This window comes from Lepidochelys kempii, chromosome 10, assembly GCF_965140265.1.
Source record: "Lepidochelys kempii isolate rLepKem1 chromosome 10, rLepKem1.hap2, whole genome shotgun sequence".
Taxonomy (NCBI): Eukaryota; Metazoa; Chordata; order Testudines; family Cheloniidae; genus Lepidochelys; species Lepidochelys kempii.
The window spans coordinates 537115-558457 of NC_133265.1; the positions used below are offsets into that span (position 1 = coordinate 537115).

A 21343-nucleotide genomic window follows, 5' to 3' on the forward strand; every position below is an offset into this window, starting at 1 on the left:
AACCACAGCAGTTTTCCATTCTGGGTTTAGCTTCTTGTTTCCCCTCAGATCCCTGAGCCAGGCCCTTGTGCAAATGCATTAGTGGCCTGTCTTTGTTCCTGGCATTTTTCTTTTTCAGAGGAACTTGTGGGTGTGTGTGCCTTTACTCTGGATTCCATTATGCTCATCCCATTCTGTGTCACTGCTGACAACATCACCAACCTGTCTGCCACTCAGTCCTGTAAACTGGGGGTCAGCTTCAACTCCTCCTTTGCTCCAAAGAGGCAGATGATGTAGAAATTCTGTTGCTGTCTGCCCCCTTCAAGGGCCTATGGCCAGGAGAAGCCCAGCAGGTATGTGTTGAGAACCAGCTAATACAGATAAGCAGCAGCTAATGAGTGGCTCTGATTCTCAGCTGCAGAATATAAGGAAGGACTCAGTGTGTATAAGCAGAGAGGTAGGAGAGGCAAACAAACACTTTTCTGAGCAGCAGTAGTGAAAGGCTGCAACAGGGCAGGTAGATCCTGTGGTCCCCCCGAGGCTAAGGGAGGGCTGTGACCCTTGAGCCACTGCTGGTAGAGTACCCTGCAGTATCAGTCCAGGTTACGACGATCGTTTTTGTTACTTGTCAATATTTCTTGCCTTTGTGTGATAGAGGAATAAAAGAGCCTGTGTTGAAGGCTAAACCAGAGCTGGGTGTGGCTGACTGTTTTGTTACCAAGCCAGTCGACAGCCCCACCAAATTATACCAGGTGGAGAACGCGAGCAGAGTTTACCACTGCCTAGAAAAAGCATGGCTCCTGAAGCTGTGTTGAAATGGATGGGAGAACAACAGCTTCTAGAGCAGCGATGAGAGGACCAGCGCAAGAGCAGATTCTGACCCAGCAGCAACTCTAGTTACAACAACAGTTCCAACAAACTCGGCAGGAGGAATGGCAGCAGTTTATATTTCATCTATTAACCTCAGAGAATCGGAGCCCTCAGGTAGGCGGGGGTGCTGCAGTTCACTGTGGGTGATGGAGAAGTCTTCTCAAAAATGGGGCCAGAAGATGCTCTTGAGGCCTTCCTAGAGACTTTAGAGCAAGTGGCTGGGGTATACCAGTGGCTTCAGGTCGAAGGGTGTGATCTTAGTGGCCCCTATCTGCCAGGAGAGGCCCAGGCTAAGTATCATGCCCTGGAGTAGAGGAGGCAAAGGACTATGGGACACTCAAAACCACAGTACTAGACCACCTGGGACTTAGTGAAGAGGGCTGTTGCCGGTTATTCCAATGTGAACCATTTACTCTAGAGTCCTGGCCAAGGGCTGTAGCCCCCATGACTTTTAAATTTTTGTTCTCACTGGCTGAAACCAGAGACTTGTTCTCCACTGGAAATTGTGCAATTTGTGACGTCAGAACGATTTTACCAAATTCTCCCAGTGAGGTCCAAGGAGAGGGTCTGCTGCCACCAAGTGTCTCACCTGGAGGAGGCAGTACACCTCATAGTGAATTTCCTGGAGGCTGAAATAGAGTGTGAGCCTCCAGGCAAACTGGGGAACTCGAATGTGCATGGCTCAGCTCCAACAGGGAAGGGGACCCAAGCTCCAAGAGACCCCTTGGGAAGGGCTGAATTGGGCCATAGGGTGAACTCATGGTACTCCCTGGATTGGAACCTGCACCTGGCTGTGGGCCAGCTGACAGAGTCCCAGCTGAGAAGAAAGGGAGGTCCCTAATTGGTTTTATTTGGGGGAAGGAAGGCAAATGGTACAAAGATTGCCCCAATATACAATGCAATTATGCCCACAACTGTTGCTTAGAAACCTTGGGCTGAAGGCCTAAGTAGTCCCGGTTACAATGGCAGGGACTGAGGTGCTGGACCTGATTGACTCAGGTTCAAGGTAGACATTCATACAAGAGCAATCGATTGCTCCCAAGCTCTAAAAGGGACCAAATGGATATATGTAGCATGTATTCATGGGGACAATCTGTCCTACCCTCTGGCTAAAGTCAGATTAACAGTGGGGGTGTTGATAGGGTGAAATGTCAATTGCTGTGACCTGACACCTACTTACCCAGTTGTATTGAACCAGGGCTGGGGACTTGTAACCAGCCTTCTGAGGGTGGCCAGGAAGGCGAGGTTGGCACTCAATTTAGAGACCCAAGGAAAAGTTAGGCCGAAAGAAGTTTTCCCCTCTTCCAACTCTGAGCTGGTTGGCCCCAAAGCAAAGTCATGCCAGGAACAGTGTTGGGTCTGAAGGGAGGCACTCAAGGCCCAAAGGGTCTGTGAAAAGAGACTGGGAAAGGTACACAGAGTGCAGTGTAGTTTGGAGCCTCCTGAGGAATGGCCATATGAACAGCCTCCCCCTTGGGGCAACCCACTACTCTTACACAGGGTCTGAACTTCATCACAAGACAGAGAGAGGACCAGTTTTCAGGCCACTATATGGCCGGTGGAAATGAAGTGCTGGTTAATCCTGCCCAGAACACTCACTACCCCCATTTTGAGTGAAAAAGGGATTTCTGGGTGTGAGTGGTCCAGGATAAACAAACCAGAGCCTGCCAAACCCAACTCTTGGACCCCAAGTTGTATCAAAACCAGGTGTTAAAATTTGCCCATGATGTGTCATGGTCTGGTCACTTGGGAGTGGAGTAAATCCAAGAGAGGATAATGGCCCAGTTCTTTTAGCCCACAGTTAATCCTGACATTAAAGATTATTGTGAATCCTGTCTGAAATGCCCACTGATGACCCCCCAGCTGGACCACAGGACCTCCTTAGGCCCTCTTCCTTTGGTGAGCACCCCTTTTGGTAGGGTTGGGGAAGACCTCGTAGGGCCCCGGGAACCGAGCTCAAGCAGGTAACTATTTATTCTGATGATTGAAGATTATGCCACTCAGTACCCGAAGCTGTAGCCCCTGCACTCAGCAACATCACAGACAATAACCAAGTGAATGGAAGTATTTGCTGGAGTGGGCTTTCCACAAGTTCTCCTGACGGGTTAGGGCACAGCCTTCACATCCCAGTTAATACGAGAGAGTTCGGCTCTCCTGAAAACTCTCTGGATAAAAATCTCCTGTCTAATGCCCACAAACAGATGATCTAGTAGCGTGGTTTCACAACACATTAAGGCAGCTGTTGTGAAAATTTGTAACTAGGGAAGCCTGGAATTGGGACAGAATGCACCTGTATTTGTGTTTGCAATCTGGGAGGTTCCACAATCCTCCACCGGCTTTTCACCCTATGAATTGCTGGATGTTCAACAACCCTAGGGGATACTGGATCTTTTACAGGCGTCTTGGCAGGAACAAGGCATCACTAGCCAGAAAGTGATCCAGTATGGTCTCAAGATGAATGAGAGAGAGAGAGACACTGGATTTGGTAGGGGTCTTTGTCAGGGAGAACCTGTGAGCAGCACAGAATACCCAGGAACAACAGTAGAATAGAAGTGTCCAGGAGAACCCTATCCCGTTCTCCTCGGATAGGACTCTTTGGCTGCTCTCCTCTGCAGATAGCAAACTGCTGGCAAAGTGGCAAGGGCCTTCTGAGATGTTCATAGGAGTCAGAGAGGTGGCCCATGAGGTTTGATTGGTGGGCAAGTGACCGGGGTTAGGGTTAGAACCCCTTAGCATCTGAGTCCAAGGAGTTAACTGCATGTGCCATGCCCTTGGGTCTGTACCACTTCCAGACCCTTCCATTTAGGCTCCATGGCACTCCTGTGACATTTCAGACACTTCTGCCCCACTGAGCATATGCTGCTGCATGCCTCAATGATGGAGCGGTCTACCCCACCTCAAAGGTGTCCAAGTGATACTCTAGTCCCTTAGGGCTGTGAGGCTCATGACCAACTGCTGGCTCAGTTCCATAGAGATGAAGTACCTTGGCTATATTCTGAGGAAGGGGATGATCAAACCATTGATAAATAAGGAAAGAACCTGGTCGAATGCCACTGCCCACCACAAAGCATCAAATAAAATCTTTCCTCAAGTTGGCTGGGTATTACTGTTGCTTCCTCTTTTTTCCATGATTATGGTCTAGCAACCAGACCTATAGCACAACCAAGCATCTCAAACGATGTAAGAGCATGGACTGGACTAGATGATCTCTCGAGGTCCCTTCAAGTCCCATGATTGTATGATTCTCCACTCCATTATCTAAGTCATTAATTAAAATAGTGAATAGTACCAGACTCAGGACTGACCCCTATGGAACCCCAATAGATACACCTTATAGATACACCTCCTAGTTTCTCTTGCTCCTAATGAGTTTAAAGAACCTCTTCTTATTACCTTTTATGTCCCTTGCTAGATGTAACTCATTTGTGCCTTTGCCTTTCTGATTTTGTTCCCATGTGCTTGTACTGTTCTTTTGTCCTCTTCCTTAGCAATTTGTCCAAGTTTTCACTTCTGTGGGATTTCCTTTTGATTTTCAGTTCATTAAAGTGCTCCTCATGAAGCCATATTGGCCTCTTACTATTCCTATCCTTTCTTCACATTGGGGTAGTTTGCTGTTTTGTCTTTAATATTGCCAATGCTCCTGATCTCTTTTACCCCTTAGCTTTTCTTCCCATGGGACCTTACCTACCAATTCTGAGTTTGGAGAAATGATAAAAAGAGTGTTAGGACTGCATCAAATTCCCACCCTCTCCTTGGATGATGAACAGCTGTGAGCTGTAAAAGGCATGCCTGGGCCCCCTTGTGCTATTTAAAATTAAGATTAAAAAAATCTAATTGACAGCAGGAGGCCCATGGGCCATATTAATCTCCTAATCTGAGACAGGGTTTAGAAAAGCTTCCTGATTAGAGCATTAAAAAACAGGCCCCAGTTGGCACCATCAGTGGCTGTCTCAGAAAAGGCACCGAGGAGTAAATGGGCTGTGGAGTCTGGATTCCAGGACTGCTTTTCCCTACAAAATGAAGGTCTCCCAAAACAGAATCCTTGTTTAGCAGCAGTGCCTGGATAATGGGATTACCTAAGAAAAGCCTGAGCCCCATTGTTTGGGGTGCGATTCCACCCACCCCAGATGGTGAATCAGCCCTGTGACTCATAGTGTGTTTTGAAATAAATCTTTTCAAGTCATAAGCAAGGCACTGGGTTTAATGTAAGCTAGAAAGTTACCAGGCTCGTAAACAGCAAAACACAGTATATAAAGACATTATAGGCATGCTTGTGAACTCAGGTGCAGTTTAAAAGGAGCAGAAAATGCAGCATCTCACTAGCGTCCATCGCTGGAAGAGCATTATTTTTCACCAAACATCATACGTGGTTCTAAGAGCGACACCATATTTGAAATGTGTGTAAGCCTGGTGCAGGGTTTGCTGTTCGTGTCTGACTTCACCCTGATCTCAGCACAGCAGGAGCTCTGTCTGGGGTACAGAATATGAAGCCACTGGGTGGTTGATTAGTAAGAGCGGCGGTTAGGGAGGTGCTCTGGGGGCACTGCAGCGCGGCTCTGCCCCAGGGAGGCACAAAGGGAGGGTGTGCCTTCTGCCACATCCCTCCAGAGGGTGCATGAGGAGTTCTGCTACCAGTCAGCTCCATGGCTGGTGTGGGGGAAAGACATGGTACGGCCTCTCTTGGGGAGCCTAGCATGTTGCTAGGTTGGCACAGACCTGGCTCACCTGGTCACAGAAACCGTGATTGTGCTCACCCCCTGCGCTGAGGGGGGCAGCAAGGGAAGGGGGCTTCTTGTGCCTGCCCTCTTTGGGCCAACTGTGCAGGGACTGGACATAACTTGCTTTTAAGAAAGGATCTCCAGATCTGGCCCAAAGTTTAATGGAGCCTGTAACTGCACAAGGGGTTCAGATGGGCCAGCGGGTGGATGTGGCAGACCTGGTGACTTGTATCTGCAGCAGCTTTCAGTGAGAGTCTGTCATTCCCATCAATCTAATGCTTGACCTGACCGTCCTCCTCGGTGAGCTGCAGCAGTTCAGCAGGAATTGGACCACCTGCGCAGTAACTGCCGCACAGGGTGCAATAGTCATTACTACAGAAGGACAAACTTTCCAGCTCCAGAGACTCCTGTGGCATAAAGAAGTCACCCTGACTGTCCCGTAAATATGGGGGATGGTTCCCACTCATGTCTGGGCTGCCAAGGTTGGTGTCACTTCTTTCAGAGAAGTCCAGGGCACCTGCGTCATCGGCGTGGTTTTGTAGGAACAATGATGGCAGCCTGGCTTCCACCTCTTCCACACTCACATACCTGCTCTGGAGGTACTGCTGGTCGGGCCTGGAGGCAGGGCCACAAGGGTCCTCCTGAGGAATGATTTTGGTCTTTGCCAGTGACTTGAAGGAGAGCTGGGAAATGACATCATGAGCACTTAGACCAGGAACTCCATCCATAGTCACTTTGCCTGGGTTGTTAGCGTCATCTCTTCTGAGCTGGCCACATGTCTCATTAGGTCCAATCCAGTCCTGAAGCAAGGAACAGTAAATACTGTTTAGTGGGGAGAGGCAGAATTTGCAAAGGAATTCTTGAACTATTGCTTTCCATAGGCTTTGGCAGTGCAGACCAGGGGCTAGATCAGTTCTACATCAGTGCAACTCCACTGAGTGAACCTCAAGTAATGGAGTGGAGAATAAGGCCCTTGCTTTCTCTGATGGAAGTTTTGATGACCTTCAAGCTTTCATTCCTGAGCCAGACCCTGAGCAGCCTCTGCTATCTTGGCTCCCTGGGGGACAGCATCTCCAGTTGGTATGTAGAAAGGGAAGCAGGCAGGGGATAAGGAAAAAGGCAACTGCACTACTGAGGCGGGAAATGCTCCCAGGCTTTGATTTTGCATTTGCCAGGCACTGGAGCCTATTGCAACTTTCAGCAGTCAGAGTAAGTGCTAATTTACCCAGAGGGCCTCAATGTAGGGGGACAAGGGACTTGACATCCTATGGGGAGCAACAAGGCTCACCCAAGACCAGCCAACCCCAAGCACAGGCAGGGATGGAGAGAGAATGGAGGAAGGAGACAAGGCTGATACTGGCCCTGGGTAGGGTGACCAGACAGCAAGTGTGAAAAATCGGGACGTGGGTGGGGGGGTAATAGGAACCTAGATAAGAAAAAGACCCCAAAATCGGGACCATCCCTATAAAAATCGGGACTTCTGGTCACCCTAGCCCAGGGGAACTGATTTCAGGTAGAAGGAAAAGGATCCTGTACTTCTGACCATAAAGGGGCAGTGACCCTCCCTGCTGACGCCCCCTCAGTGCATGGGGTAGGAGCAGCTGGATTTAACAGGACAGTGTGGGTGGGGTGTCCCCGGATAGTCTGGTCTGACTGATTCTCCTACAGTTCTTTGGCTAGGCAAGGAAGAGCCTGATAGCAGCAGTTGTGGAAGGTCCAGTGGGGATTGGGCAAGTCCGATGGTGGTGGTATAAAGGAAGGGAGGCAGTGACTGGAAGATGCCCAGGATGGGAGGACTTCGTTCCCAGGTGGAGAGGAGGTTGGTGATGGAGCAGGAGGAATATGGAGGCAGGTGTTTGAGTGGAGAATGAGGAACTTCCAGGCAGACTAAAGCTCTGTGTCGGAATGGGCCTGGTGAGGCCTGTTAGTGGAAGCAGTGATGAGAACCCACAAGCCACCTTCCCACATTGAGGGGAAGGATCATGAAGAAGAAGGAGAATTTGCTGTTACCTTAAAATTCCCATTGTGCAAGGTGTAGAGAGGCTGGAAGAAAGCAGCCGGGGTGGGAACGTTCAGGCAGAAGATGTTCTTTGCCCTGTGGAAAAAGATGATACTGCTATCAAATCTAGATAAATGTTCCACCTTCTATCGCAACCCGCAGCACACTGCGAAAGATTAAACCAAAACACTTAACTTTGTTCTGGAAAGACTCCAGGAAAGGCCCATTTCATATGGCTCCTGCCATCTGTCTGTGCATGGCTACACAGCTATGTGTGTGCATTTAATATCAACAGTGCAGTCTATCTGGAGACAACTGTAGTCCAGATGGATAAAATGTATGTTTGCAAGTCCTCAATGCAGACCCCTTTGAGGTTTCTGAGTCTTAATATATGTTGCAGGGTAACAGTATTAGAGAATTGTCTGAACTGTTCCCCTTCGTATGAATTCATCTGGCAGGGCATTTTACAGCAACTGTTTGATCTAAATCACCTCAGAACCTTTCCAGGAATGAAGCATCTTACAGAAGTACTAGTCTTATTAAATTTAGAGTGCATAATCCTGCACTATTCCTTGTGCCATCTGAAAAGCCTTTTTTTAAAGACTGGGGTTTAGGAGGTCTTCCTAGTGGTCACAGCTGTGCTGAGGTCCGCCCACCCAGGATGGGAGTCATCAGGCCGGAGTTGGAGGAATTATCATAGAATCATAGAATATCAGGGTTGGAAGGGACCTCAGGAGGTCATCTAGTCCAACCCCTTGCTCAAAGCAGGACCGATCCCCAATTAAATCATCCCAGCCAGGGCTTTGTCAAGCCTGACCTTAAAAACTTCTAAGGAAGGAGATTTTACCACCTCCCTAGGTAACGCATTCCAGTGTTTCACCACCCTCCTAGTGAAAAAGTTTTTCCTAATATCCAACCTAAACCTCCCCCACTGCAACTTGAGACCATTACTCCTTGTTCTGTCATCTGCTACCACTGAGAACAGTCTAGAGCCATCCTCTTTGGAACCCCCTTTCAGGTAGTTGAAAGCAGCTATCAAATCCCCCCTCATTCTTCTCTTCTGCAGACTAAACAATCCCCAGTTCCCTCAGCCTCTCCTCATAAGTCATGTGTTCCAGTCCCCTAATCATTTTTGTTGCCCTCCGCTGGACTCTTTCCAATTTTTCCACATCCTTCCTGTAGTGTGGGGCCCAAAACGGGACACAGTACTCCAGATGAGGCCTCACCAGTGTCCAATAGGTATCCCAAAATACCATTGGCCTTCTTGGCAAGAAGGGCACACTGTTGACTTATAGCCAGCTTCTCGTCCACTATAACCCCTAGGTCCTTTTCTGCAGAACTGCTGCTGAGCCATTCGGTCCCTAGTCTGTAGCGGTGCATGGGATTCTTCTGTCCTAAGTGCAGGACTCTGCACTTATCCTTGTTGAACCTCATCAGATTTCTTTTGGCCCAATCCTCCAATTTGTCTAGGGCCCTCTGTATCCTATCCCTGCCCTCCAGCGTATCTACCACTCCTCCCAGTTTAGTGTCATCTGCAGACTTGCTGAGGGTGCAATCCACACCATCCTCCAGATCATTTATGGAGCTATTGAACAAAACCAGCCCCAGGACCGACCCTTGGGGCACTCCACTTGATACCGGCTGCCAAGGGCAAGGCCAGGTATCAAGGGCAGGCCCCGTAAAAAAGAGTCGGGACCAGAGTCAGGCAGGGGTCAAAGGTCAGAGGCAGTACCGGGTTAGAATCGAGGGCGGGAATCAAGATCAGAGTCAGACTGGACTCAGAGACCAGAAGATGAGGCAAAGTCTGGCATTGCAGCAAGCCAAAGTCTGTGTGGCTGCCCAGACAAATTCCTGGGAAAAACCCTGGGGTTAAGTAGGTGCACTTGGCCAATCAGAGGGCAGCAGAGTACTGTCTCTCTAGGTCTCATGGGTGATACTTCCTGTGGCACCTGCTCTCCACAGTGCTCCCTTGCTGTGCCTCTACAGGGCCTTCTGGTGGCACTGTGGGAATAGCAGCTGCCCCAGGTTCTTTACACCTAAGTTCTAGTGCTTGGGTCCTCACACCATTCCCCATGGCTACTAACCCAGGCCAGATTCAGCACTGCATTCCAGCACCTTCATGCAACTCTGGACATTGCCCAGGTAGATCCCCCGTCCCTACATAGAGCTCCATCTCAGAGCTCCCATGTGTTGGGCCATGACAGCTAGAGGTTTGAGCCATTTTTTCCCTTTTACCTCCTGGTCCTTTGCTCTGCTCAGAACTTAAGAAACACAGAAACTAAGTCACAAGGGCACTTCACACACTGGCTAGTGTAGTTCCCGTTGGCAGGAGTCCAGCCAGGGAAGATCTAAATGTAGATGGCAGATTGATCATTAATAGCCAATGCTCCATACCAGTCACCCTTATTTTACATCTAGGCAAATTGGCACAAAGTTTAAAAAAATTCTTTTAGCCGTAAATACTCTGCATAGTCTCAGCTATGCTCCTTGATTGAGTTTAGGATCCCAGAAGTGCACCCTGCGCCCCCTACTCTGAGTATTGGTTCGCTAACTATTGCGAGCACGTGGAGACAGCATGTTCGGGAATGTTTGCAGAGCACGTTCCTCTGAGCCCATGACATTCAAAGACCTGACTCTGGTGCAGAGGCAAGAAGCAGCCCTGATGTGTGGACACATGATATACACACTCATTAAACTTTAAAACTAGAAACTACATTAAACTAGAAAAGGCAGCCAGGGCTTGTGCCAAGGACAATAATGTACCTTAAGGAAAGCTTGAAGTTCAAAATTATGTAGAGTATGACACCAAGACATAGAGGAATGAACAAAATCTGTATCATGCTTCTGTGAAAGAACTTTTTGGGGACCTGTGAAAAACCTATAAAAAGAATTATTCCATTAACAGAATCAACTCACAAATGACCATATAAAGAGTATCAGAGGGGTCGCCGTGTTAGTCTGGATCTGTAAAAGCAGCAAAGAGTCCTGTGGCACCTTATAGACTAACAGCCGTATTGAAACATGAGCTTTTGTGGGTGAATACCCACTTCGTCAGATATCCGAAGGGGGTATTCACCCACAAAAGCTCGTATTTCAATACGGCTGTTAGTCTATAAGGTGCCACGGGACTCTTTGCCGCTTTTTCGTATAAAGAGTGGAATTCTATCCAAATTCTTAAACAAACAAGCAATGCAAATGAACCAAGCAGAAGCTATTAAAACCTTGAAAGAAAGTGACTTGACTTTAAAAGGCTGGAAGACATTGTTCTTGATCCATGAACCTGCTGCTGACAGCCCCTCCATTTCCCAGCGTGTCTCTTTCTCTCTCTGTTTTATAAAGTGACTTTAGGGCTCATATGAAACAAAATGGAACAAAACAATGTTCTTTGCACCTGGGGGGGCTGCTCTTTGAAATTCAGTTGTCTGGCTCCACTCACTCCACTGACTTTTATAACCTTCCTCTGCTTGGGAAGTTTTGCAGCGAACTCTCGCAGTATAAATGATGCCTGCTTCAAACTCCATAGCCTCGATTTCTACCTTTGTCACTGAGTTGAACAGCTGTTTGTGCTGTGCCTGCTGAAAATTATTAAGAAATAACTCTTATTAGCAACACACAATAAAGGGCTGGTACTCTGAACAATTTGACAGCTCCCCAATCCTGACTCTACATTCTTAGGTGCTAATCCAGGGGTGGGCAAACTATGGCCCGGGAGGCTGCATCCAGCCCTTCAGACATTTTAATCTGGCCCTCGAGCAGGGTTGGGGGCTTGCCCTGCTCTGCGTGTGCTGTGGCTCCCGGAAGCAGTGGCATGTCCTCCCTCCGGCTCCTACGCTTAGGGGCAGCCAGGGGGCTCCACACGTTGCCCCGGCCCCAAGCACCACCCCTGTAGCTCCCATTGGCTGGGAACCACAGCCAATGGGCGCTGCAGGGGCAGTGCCTGCGGACAGGGCAACATGCAGACCCACCTGGCCACACCTCTGTGTAGGAGCCGGAGGGGGGACATGCCACTGACTTTACTGAACCTGCCAGACAAGAATGGACTTTGGGGACAGACAGTGTAAAATGGTTTGCCTTGGGAATCTCTAGGAGGAGCTGAATGCAAATTTCTCGCCTCTGGCTGCACCCTAAGAAGGGTGATCACCTGTTCCTGAAGTTTCAGGATCAGTGGCCCAAGCTGCATAAATGAAGGACAGACCCATTCATGGGGAGGCTAGTTCTGTGCTAAAGCTGTTGTGACCTTGTAAACACAGAAAAATCCCTTGATGGCCCTTACCAGAGGCCTTCTTGAGTTGCGGGTGGAGGGCGGTGATCTCTGGTAAGCATTTTAGCATGCATATAAATTCTTTGATCGTTTTAATATGTTTTCTCTGTAATGTTTTTACCTGAAGAATAAATGTGCTTGCTTTGTAAGGGCTGTGGGCAATTACAGCTGTTCATAGCTTCTGGAGAAAAAGCAAAGTGTAGATGCTGGTTTGTTTAGGCAGAATGGCTTACTGGGAGTATCACAGTGCTAGCAGGGAACAATGCAGACTCACTGGAAAACCCCTGGTCAGTAGGGAGTGAGACACAGGTCTCTGCCCAAGAGAGGTGATGGCTAAGGAGCTGGCAGCCTAGACTGGGTATCCTTGGTGGACCACGGAGGGGGAACACAAGTGCAGTTGCTCTGAACTGTAGTAGCAGGCATCTGTGTATGGCTCATCCAGGCTGAGAGCAGGTATAGTTACCTCCCAGGATGTATTGTGTTCCTTATACTCCAATTCATACTGAAGAATATTCTCTAGACTCCATGGCACACTCCACCAAAGCTGGCACTTACTGGCACTGATGTTGCTCTGCAGGTTGAAGGGGGGATCACACTTAACTGGAAACAGAGAGAGGAATTATTCCAAACGCTTGGCTTTGAGAGACCTGCAGAATACAGAGCACAGTCCTAGGCTGCTCACAGCTAGGGGACATAAATGTGGTTCTACCCATCCCATGATCCTGGGGTCAGCAGGAGAACAAATAAGCCCCCAGTGCAAGTTAAAGCAGCCACAGGGCTTCTGTAATGTAACACCAACTAGAACAGTCCCTGAGGGACTGCTATGCCAGTGAGGGATCACAAAGCAGATTATGCTCTAGCCCTCTCTACCATGAACACGCACGGACGTGCTCTGTGCTGGGGACAGAGACCAGAGGGGCTGCTGCAAAATGGGTTTCCTTCCAACTGGGAAAATCCTCTTTATCCCTTTAGGGAGCTTTCAGACCCCTCTGGGACACTGTGCATTGTGAAGTGGTCTTAGTGGGGCTGAGAATCAGGCCCATTGTTCACATTTCCCAAGGCTCCCCAGTCCTTCCTCTATCCCAGCAAACAGTGCAGCTGTCAGCAGGGGGAGCCCCCAGGGCTCAAACTGCAGTGATGGCTTGATGGATGTTGCCCCAGGCAGATAGCAAAGCAAGGGAGGATGGTGGCAGAATGACCCCTAAGGATGGGCTGGGGTGCATGTGGAAGAATGAGACCCAGAGAGAGTCCTGAGGGGCATGATGGTCTGCCCCCATATATAACATGTACAGGCCATGCTGCCCAAGGGTGGGGGTTCTGCATCCCCATCAGTCTCACTTGCTGCCACTGAAGTCTCGCTCTTCAATGAACTTCACAGGCCAAACACTCTCATTCCAAAGGGATCAGCTGGCCCCCGTCCCATAGCTGCAATGGGTGGTACTCACTGTTCAGACTGGGTTCATATTCCGGGAAAGCAACGTATGTGCGATTCCTCCCAGAGAAACCACCTTGTAGCAAGATGCTGTAATTGTCCTGCTGTGTGAACCTCTCCGCCGTGTTAATTGTGCAGTGATGCTGGCTGTGCAGCTCATCTCTGGCAGTCAGTGTGCAGCTGTAATTCTCATCCAGCGTGACGGCGCTAGAATAACCAAGGGGCTGAAAGTTTGTCTTATGCTGGAGAGAGTAATGGGTTTAGTTACTTTAAGAGTTCAGCCTTAGTTATTTGTGGCACTGCCAGTCACCACACGGAGGAGTCACTTTGCACAGGGCTCATAGAACTGGGGTCTTCCCTGTGTGTAAATGCAAAAAAATGCAGTCCTGGGCTCCAGCAAGTGCCTTACATGTCTGCCTTGAAAAGGACAGCAGGTGAAAGCCAAGCCAACAAGCGAGGAGGTGGAGGACACCACTAGGATTTGGCTGTTGGGGAGAGTTCAGGGCCAAGGAATCCAGAGAGCCCTTCCTGCCCTGTTACTCTGCTTGCCCTCCTGCCTGACCCAGGGCCCCAGCGTGGCAGACGGTGAGTAGGCATTGAACTTACTTTGTGAAATGCACGTGAAAGGGTCCATCCCCCACTCTTCCATCTGTCTCCCATGTACAGTCTATTCGGTAGAGGTAGTTATTCAAGCAGCTCAGGTTGCCAGGAAATTCTGCTGAGGAAGGAGATCCGAGATTTTCAGAAATTAACTCCATTTGTTATTTAATGCCAACAGCCTCCCTTTGGGCCCCAAACCCGATACATCAGCGATGCTGTGCACTAGCCTTGCCACTTATTACTGGGACAGATCTAGCCTCCCCCACCACACTGTTTAGTTGGCCCTTTATTGTATGAAATGAGACCGTAAACTCTTGGGGGCAGGGCGCATGTGTGCAGTTTACCTGCTCTCTTAGCTGCCCAGCATATTATTGGGGATGGGAAATAATAACAACTCCCTGATCCCTGGGCCCCATATTGCCCTCTGACTTGTTCAGTTCCTGGAGTGGGGGGGGGAGGGGAGGAGAGAGAGAGAGAGAGAGAAACAGCATGAATGCCCCCAATCTCCTCTCCCCCTTACCTCTTCCTTCCCTTCTTCTGGAGACCACAATGGCAATAAAGCAGAGTTGGAGGCATGCTCGCCAGACGTCCTTTCCCATTGTAAATGTGTCTGGAATACAAAGTATGTTAGGAGTAGAAAGGGCTTTGGGTGTCTCTATGGCAACATGCAGAGTGTGCCAATCATCTTTCCATGCTGGAGCTCAGACTGGCCCAACCCCTGCCGCTGAAGTGCACAGCATAGCCCTGGAACTGCTCTCCTCCCTGCAGCTAACATGCTGCAGCCAAAGGAATTGAGGGCACAGGCTGCACTGCAGGAATTACATGGCCTACGACATCTTCTCCAGCTCTAATTTCTATGATGCTTTTAATTCCTTCCTCCCCCCTCCTTCCTGGACTTCCCTCCATGTACAGTGATACCTGTAAAGAACCACGGACATTGTAGGTACTGGTCTGTCTTTAATGGTGGCTCTTCTTCTCTCGAGTGCCTAACAACGGTCTTCCCTCTCCCTCTTCTCATTTCTGCCTGTAACCACCCCAGCCTCTGTTGCTGCGAACATACTCACCTGAACCCTCCTTTGGCATCTTTAATGCCTCTTTCCTACTTGTCTCTTCTCTTAGCCATCTGAACCCCCTATTCATCTCATCGGCCTGAGCTAATGTTTGCGAGACCTTGTCCTTCAGCTCAGTTGGTATTGGCCTGATCTGTGGTTACAGGTTTGAAGTCAGCAGTTAGTGGTGTCCTGTGAGATGCCTCCAACTCTCACAGGGTGGGTGTCACCCTGTCTTTGGAAACAAGCCCACAGTCTAGTATGGCCCATGTGCTGCTCTAAGGGGGCAGAGAACCAGTCTGAAGACCAGAAGGTGTGCAGTAACCAGAGTGTTGGAGAAAGGGAGCATAAGGTGCAAACTCAGCCAAACCCAATTAATTAAAAAATTCAAATAGCTATTAAAGGACCCGTCATCAAGCAAACAGCTGAAGAGAGCTCAGCACCTGCCAGTGTACCTAATAATCTCGCTTTCCTATACCTTTGCCTGCCTGCAGCTTCCCTTATCTTTAATGAAACACTGAAAATAAAACAACAGGCAGGCTCTAAGAAGCGAATCAGGCTTCATCCCCTGGGCAGGGAGAGGATGTCTCGCTACCACCCTATATATTGCTGCAGATCTTATGAGCTGGGGCTGACGAGAGGAAATTCATAATTAACTGACATCAGCCGAGGGCGGCTAAGTAGGATTAAGTATCTCTTCCTTATCATTCTAATCAGGGTGCTGACTGTCTGTGATAAATGCTGTAAGATTGACTAAATATGAAATACAGAAAGCTGCACGAATGCACACACACTCTGGCATATACATGTGCATACCTGAACACACACACCAACTGGCAAACACAGATCAGAATAATTAAAAGAGACCCATTTCTAGGTTACTGTCAGAAAACTTCTCAAGTCAGTTCTATAATGTATTAGCTATATCAGATATCACAGGGTATGTGGGGCTCACTTAAAAACCATGAGTTTTGCATTTAGCTATAATAAGGTCACACATCTAGAAATCAAGAATGTAGGTCACACCTGGGGTGGCGGGGCCTCTGTTCTGGAAGGCAGAGACTCAGAAATGGACTTGTGGTAAAGGCAAGTAACCAACTGACCTTGAACTCACAATGCAATGCTGTAGCTAAGACAACTAATGTAAACCTTGGATGGGTAATGTGGGGAATATTGAGCCAAAGTAGGGATGTGTTATAACCCCTGCATATGGCATTAGTGGAATACTGTGTCCAGTTCTGGTGTCCACATTGCAAAAAGATTGTTAAAACATTGGAAAAGGTTCAGAAAAAGTTACAAGAATGTATGAGTCCTGGAAAACCTGCCTTGCAGCGAGAGACAAAGATCAATCTATTTAGCTCGTCCCAGAGAAGGCTGTGACCCAGGGATCGCTTGGTGTCAACTGGCAGTGGGGTGCATAGGGTTGAGGGGATCCTGTGGGTCTGGTATCTAAATACTAGTTCACCGAAGAGTGTCATGCAAGGTCTCTACTGAAAGCCTGGTCCTCATCATCATTGTGAAATGTATGTATGGATAATATGGAAGGAGTTATGTATATAGACTGCAAGTTATGTTCTTCAGGTCTGTGACTGGAGGCTGGTCACCAAAAGGTGCTCAACAAGATTCTTTCAGGCAAAAGCTACTTGTAAACTGGGTATTGTACAGGTCACACTGGCCACCCAGTTACAGTCTGAGCTGATTGCTAACAAGGGATTGTGAAATCTTCCAGGCAGGGAATTTATATTAGAAGAAATAAAGCAGCAGGAGGACATCCTTTTTGCGAGTGAAGACAATGGATCTTTGGACCTATAGCTGGGGGATAGGGGAGGGATTAGTGCAGGATACACCCAGTTACACTTCCAAGCAGATAAGCTTGTCTTATCAACAGAAGATCACAGCTGGTTAGGTTGTTTGATGCTGGGAAAGAAACATGGGGCAAGCTAACCTTTATGAGACAGCGGAATGTCTTGTTAGTTAAGTTTAAGCGTTAGAAAGAGTGTTATGATTTTATGTGTCACCATTTGTTTCCCTTAATTCTATTTGCTTCTTCTCAATCTTTGTTCTTTGTTAAATAAATGTCTTGTTTTTCTCTGTAACCCCAGCTAAATGCTGTGCACTGAGTGGAGCGGTGAGCCTGCAGTGTAACTGGTAAGTTGGCGTGTGCTATTCCTTGGGAGTAGCAGATCTGTGAATTCTGGGTGTCCAGTGGCAAAGATGCTCGGCATGCTCAGGGACTGGTGTGTGCCTATTACTAACCTGCCCAGAGAGCAGGGCCTGTGAAGGCCTGGCCATGTTGGTGCTTCCAGAGGCTGGCAGAGTCGGGGAGCGCATGAGGTGCAGATTTTTTATGGTGAGGGGAATTAGCCACTGGAACAGCTCACCTAGGGCTGAGGGAGATTCTCCAGCCTTCTAAGTTTGTCAATCAAGACTGGACGTCTTGGTAAACAAGCCTCTATCTCTCAAACAGAAGTTATGGGCTGGATGAGGGATGTGGGGGAGGGTCTGTGTTCTGTGCTATGCAGGCCGTCTGACTAGGATGACCAGATGTCCCAATATTTGGAGCTTTGTCTTGTATAGGATCCAATTACACACCCCACGCTCTGTCCCAATATGTCACCCTAGGTCAGACTAGATTATCACAGTGGGCCCTTCTGGCCTTTAAACCTGCAGTATCCATCCCCACAAACTTTAAGCCCAAAGTGCCTTACAAGAGCCACTGCTTGCCTGGGTGGCCTCTTGGCTTCTTAGCTATTTCCCAAGACTCCCTGTTTGAGAGGAAGGCAAATCGCAACTTTCTCCTTATTTCCTGAGAAGACGTCTGGCTACAGAGTTATGGCCATCATAATGGAGGTCAGTGGATTAGTGCCTGCTTATCCCAGTGGTGAATTTGGCCCCTCCTGGGTTAGCTTTCTACTTCCCTGGTATCTTAGGCCCAGAGTCTGAAAGTCTTTTCCGTCCCACAAATGTTCCTGCGAGAGCTGCTGTCTTCATGCCTGACTGGATTTGGCCAGTCTGTCTGTTACGAAGTGGTCAAGCCTGAAGAGGGATTGGTGTGTAGTGGGCTGTGTGCTGCCAGGTTCTCTGCAGGGTAACCCTGTAGGTCTTACTACATCACCAAGTAGTGCTGACCTCTCAGTTCGTTGTGAACGCAGCACTGAGACCTTGCTGCTGGTCTCTACAGTGGTCTCTGGGGCAGGCTGGCACCCGGAACACAAACTGAAGCCCAGCAGAGGTTTTCCTGCCTCACTCATGTTCTACTTTTGTGGGGGCTGCTCAGTCCCAGCAGGAGGACTTGCCAAGCTACCATGGCAGGTTATGTTGGTGGCATTTTCAGCCTGACCGCCAGGGAGACGTCCTGGCCATCCCATGGGAAGGCTCCTGGTCTGATAAGCTTCCCCGCCCGTTCGGCAGACCCAGACAGCATGGGAGTTACTCACACCCTTCCACGCCAGCCAGCTCCTCTGGGAATCTCAGAGGACCCATCAAGAGGGGCCCTAGTGAGGAAGCGTGAAGGCAACATAACCCCCTGCAACTGTCCAGCAACGTTAGTCAGCAAGGACAGGGGCATCTAAAAATCACAGGCTTCCTGATGAAATGCTAAGCTTCCAGCACTCCCGTCACTGCATTCCACCCAGGGACGTGCTCTTAGTGGCACTGGCAGTTTCACCCAGAGCAGCAGGAAAGCAAGAGGCAAGCAGCAGCCAATCAGAAACCAAAGACAGCCAGTCAAAATGCATCAGCACCACAACTGGGCAGTGAGCAGTGGGTGGAAGCACAAACACCACTGTGACATCCAGCTCTGTGCAAGAGCGCTGAACGATAAGGGCAGAGCATGGCTGTGGGACAGGGCAGCTGGGACACATGGCTACTGCGTGACAAGGCAGCTCAGCTGATTTTCAGTATGGCAAAGGTCACTTCTGCAATGGCACCAACCTCTGGGTGACTGGCAAGAAAGCCCCATGGGATTTGCCCGTTATCAGGGGCGAGGGGAGAAATCACACTCTGAGGAAGACAAGGCTGTGTTGATTAGAGCCGCAGGCTTCCTGCCAGGCACTGGACATTGCTAAAGAGCAGAAGGATGATGATACTTTGCAATGTTTGGGTGAGGATCTTAGAAGTGCTAAAGGCCCCTTTGCTGCACACAGGGATATTGTGTGTGGAGTCTAGGGACTCGCAGACTGGCAATATCAAATATCTGTTTAGGGGAGAATACTGGGAGCCAGGACTCCTGGGTTCTATTCCCAGCTAGGGCACTGAAGGTATGTTTGCACAGCCTGCGGAAGGCACCTCCCAGCCTCGGTCAACAGACTCAGGTTAGGAGGGTTCGCTCTAACGCTCTAAAAAGAGCAGTGTAGACGGCACTTTGAAGTTGTGGCTTGGGCTGGAGCCTGGGCTCTGTAGCCAAGAGAGCGGGGCAGAGATGCTGGAATGAAGGGTGCTGGAGGGGCTGCCGTACCCCCTGGCTTGAAGTAGATTCCATTCTATCCAGGGTTATCAATGGCTCTCAGCGCCCCCACACTGTACTCACTGGAGCAGGGTGGGCTTCAAGGCCTGAGCTCCTGCCCCAGCCACACTTCAAAGCACGATCTATGCAGCTGTTTTTAGAGCACTAGGGTGAGCCATAGTAGCCCCAGTCTGCCAGCCTGCTGGGAGGCTCCTTCTGCGGGCAGTGTGGCCATGCTCTGACTCTTTAATATCAGTGTTATTTCTCCCCTTTATAATTGCCGCACACGGGCCATTGTGTTCCTCTCTAACTTGGGGGAGTTGGATCTGCAAAGTGAGGCCACTGGAGTCGCTACGCTATTCTCAGGGCTATAGTCTGTACTCGCACCATGAGTGAAATCCAGCGAGAGCAGGCGGGGGGGGGGGGACGGACACTGGGACTCACCAGTTCATTGAACGCTCTGATTCCTTTAACACCCAGCTGTAAATGGGTCTCTCCTCCCTGCGCAGAACCTTCTGATCCTCTCTAAGCTTCTTCAAGATGCACCAGCAACAGGCATCTCAGTGCTGAACAGCAGCAGAAGGGAGAGGGACATTGATCCATAGGCACAGCAGAGCTGGCATTCAGCTATAATTAAGGGCTTGGGCCAACTCACTCTTGGCATTTCCCTCATTCAGGAAAATACATGTCACAATCAGTTGACAAGCAGAAATATATAAATAATATGCACACACGCATAAAGGGTGAGAATGTGCAGAGGGGGAGGAGAAAGGGAAAAGTAATAGAGATTTCTCATATCCACAGAGTAACAAACCCTCCAAAATGATTAGTCTGTTCCTCTCGTTAACCTCAGAGGGACATTTTCCCAGAACTTGATGCATGTGACAGCTGCCTACAGTAAATCTGCCAGCCCTAAACCCTGGAGGCTGTGAAAAGCCTTTTTTCACTGGTGAAAAGCATAGTGCAATAATAACACAAAGCAATTACACACCATGTTCTGCAGATGGGTATCTATACGGAATCCAGCTCACGGCTAGCTGTAGCTAGTCATTCATTAATCTGCCTTAATTTTCCTCAGCTGGTTTTCCTCTAGAACTGAAGGAACAGTGCTGAAGGAACTTTCTAACAGAACTGTGCTGTTAGGGGTGAGGTCTCCTTCCAGCGTAGCCCCAACCCTGGGTGTAGCATAAGCATAAACTCTTCCTCACTGGGCAGTTTGCACTCTCTATTGACCTTCTATTGGCAACAATGTGCTACAAACTACAGCTTTGTGCTCTGGGAGCGAGTGGAACAAAATTGCAGAGATGATCTGGATCCTTACAGATTTATAGTACAAGAAACACTATAAAGCTGAACACCTAGTATTATTTATTATTGGTTAACATCTTAGTTCAATCATTTCTCTTTGCACTAGCCAGCAAAATACAAAGCACAGCAATAGCTTGTCTCCTTACCAGCACAAATTAAACTTCAATTTTCATGCCTCCTCTGTTTCTTGATAGTTTAGAGTGTGTGGTTTGTTCACCAAGCAGCAACAGTTCTGGTACATAAAGCAGAGTTCACTGTGCCTTGTTTTAAAGCTACTCTCAATAACCAATGGCAAGTTTCTCTGAGATGATCAGGCTGATATGAAGTAGCCACATCTGCAATTACTCATTAGTGAGGGAGCAATTGCTGAATTTACGTTAAGGGGTTAACTTTACTGAGACTGAACTATTTGCTGAATGACTTAAAATACCTTCTTAGAGTTTTTTTAAAAAATGAGTACAAGAGCTTTTTATAAGTGACCTAAAAACACTTCCTAGCCCTGCCTGAGTGTGAGCGGCGAGACTGCTGTCATCCTCATGCCCCAGGCTCAGATACATTTGTACGCCATGAGCACTGAAGCATATGGAGCAGGACCTATCTTATTCTGTGCTCTGTAAGGTACCAAACAAAGTCTGGGCACTGCATAAATAATAAGTATCCAGCCCAACACTGAGCTCTGGCTT

General features: G+C 48.7%; 1 protein-coding gene across 3 annotated transcripts; it reads right to left on the reverse strand.

Moving 5' to 3' along the window:
• Positions 1–5044: 5044 nt before the first annotated feature.
• On the reverse strand, positions 5045–20947 carry LOC140918028 (interleukin-9 receptor-like). Of its 3 annotated transcripts, none has more exons than XM_073361588.1 (10): positions 20807–20947; positions 19797–19918; positions 14380–14469; positions 13866–13974; positions 13273–13466; positions 12291–12427; positions 10958–11141; positions 10330–10444; positions 7578–7662; positions 5045–6367 (listed from the first exon to the last, which is right to left on the reverse strand). In XM_073361588.1, exons 3-10 carry the CDS (start codon positions 14456–14458, stop codon positions 5840–5842), a joined length of 1431 nt encoding a protein of 476 aa, XP_073217689.1. In that variant the 5' UTR covers positions 14459–14469; positions 19797–19918; positions 20807–20947; the 3' UTR covers positions 5045–5839. The 3 variants fall into 3 exon arrangements, with proteins under 3 accessions (XP_073217689.1, XP_073217686.1, XP_073217688.1); XM_073361585.1 differs by having other exon boundaries at positions 13866–13977; XM_073361587.1 differs by lacking the exon at positions 19797–19918 and having other exon boundaries at positions 13866–13977.
• Positions 20948–21343: the final 396 nt, after the last annotated feature.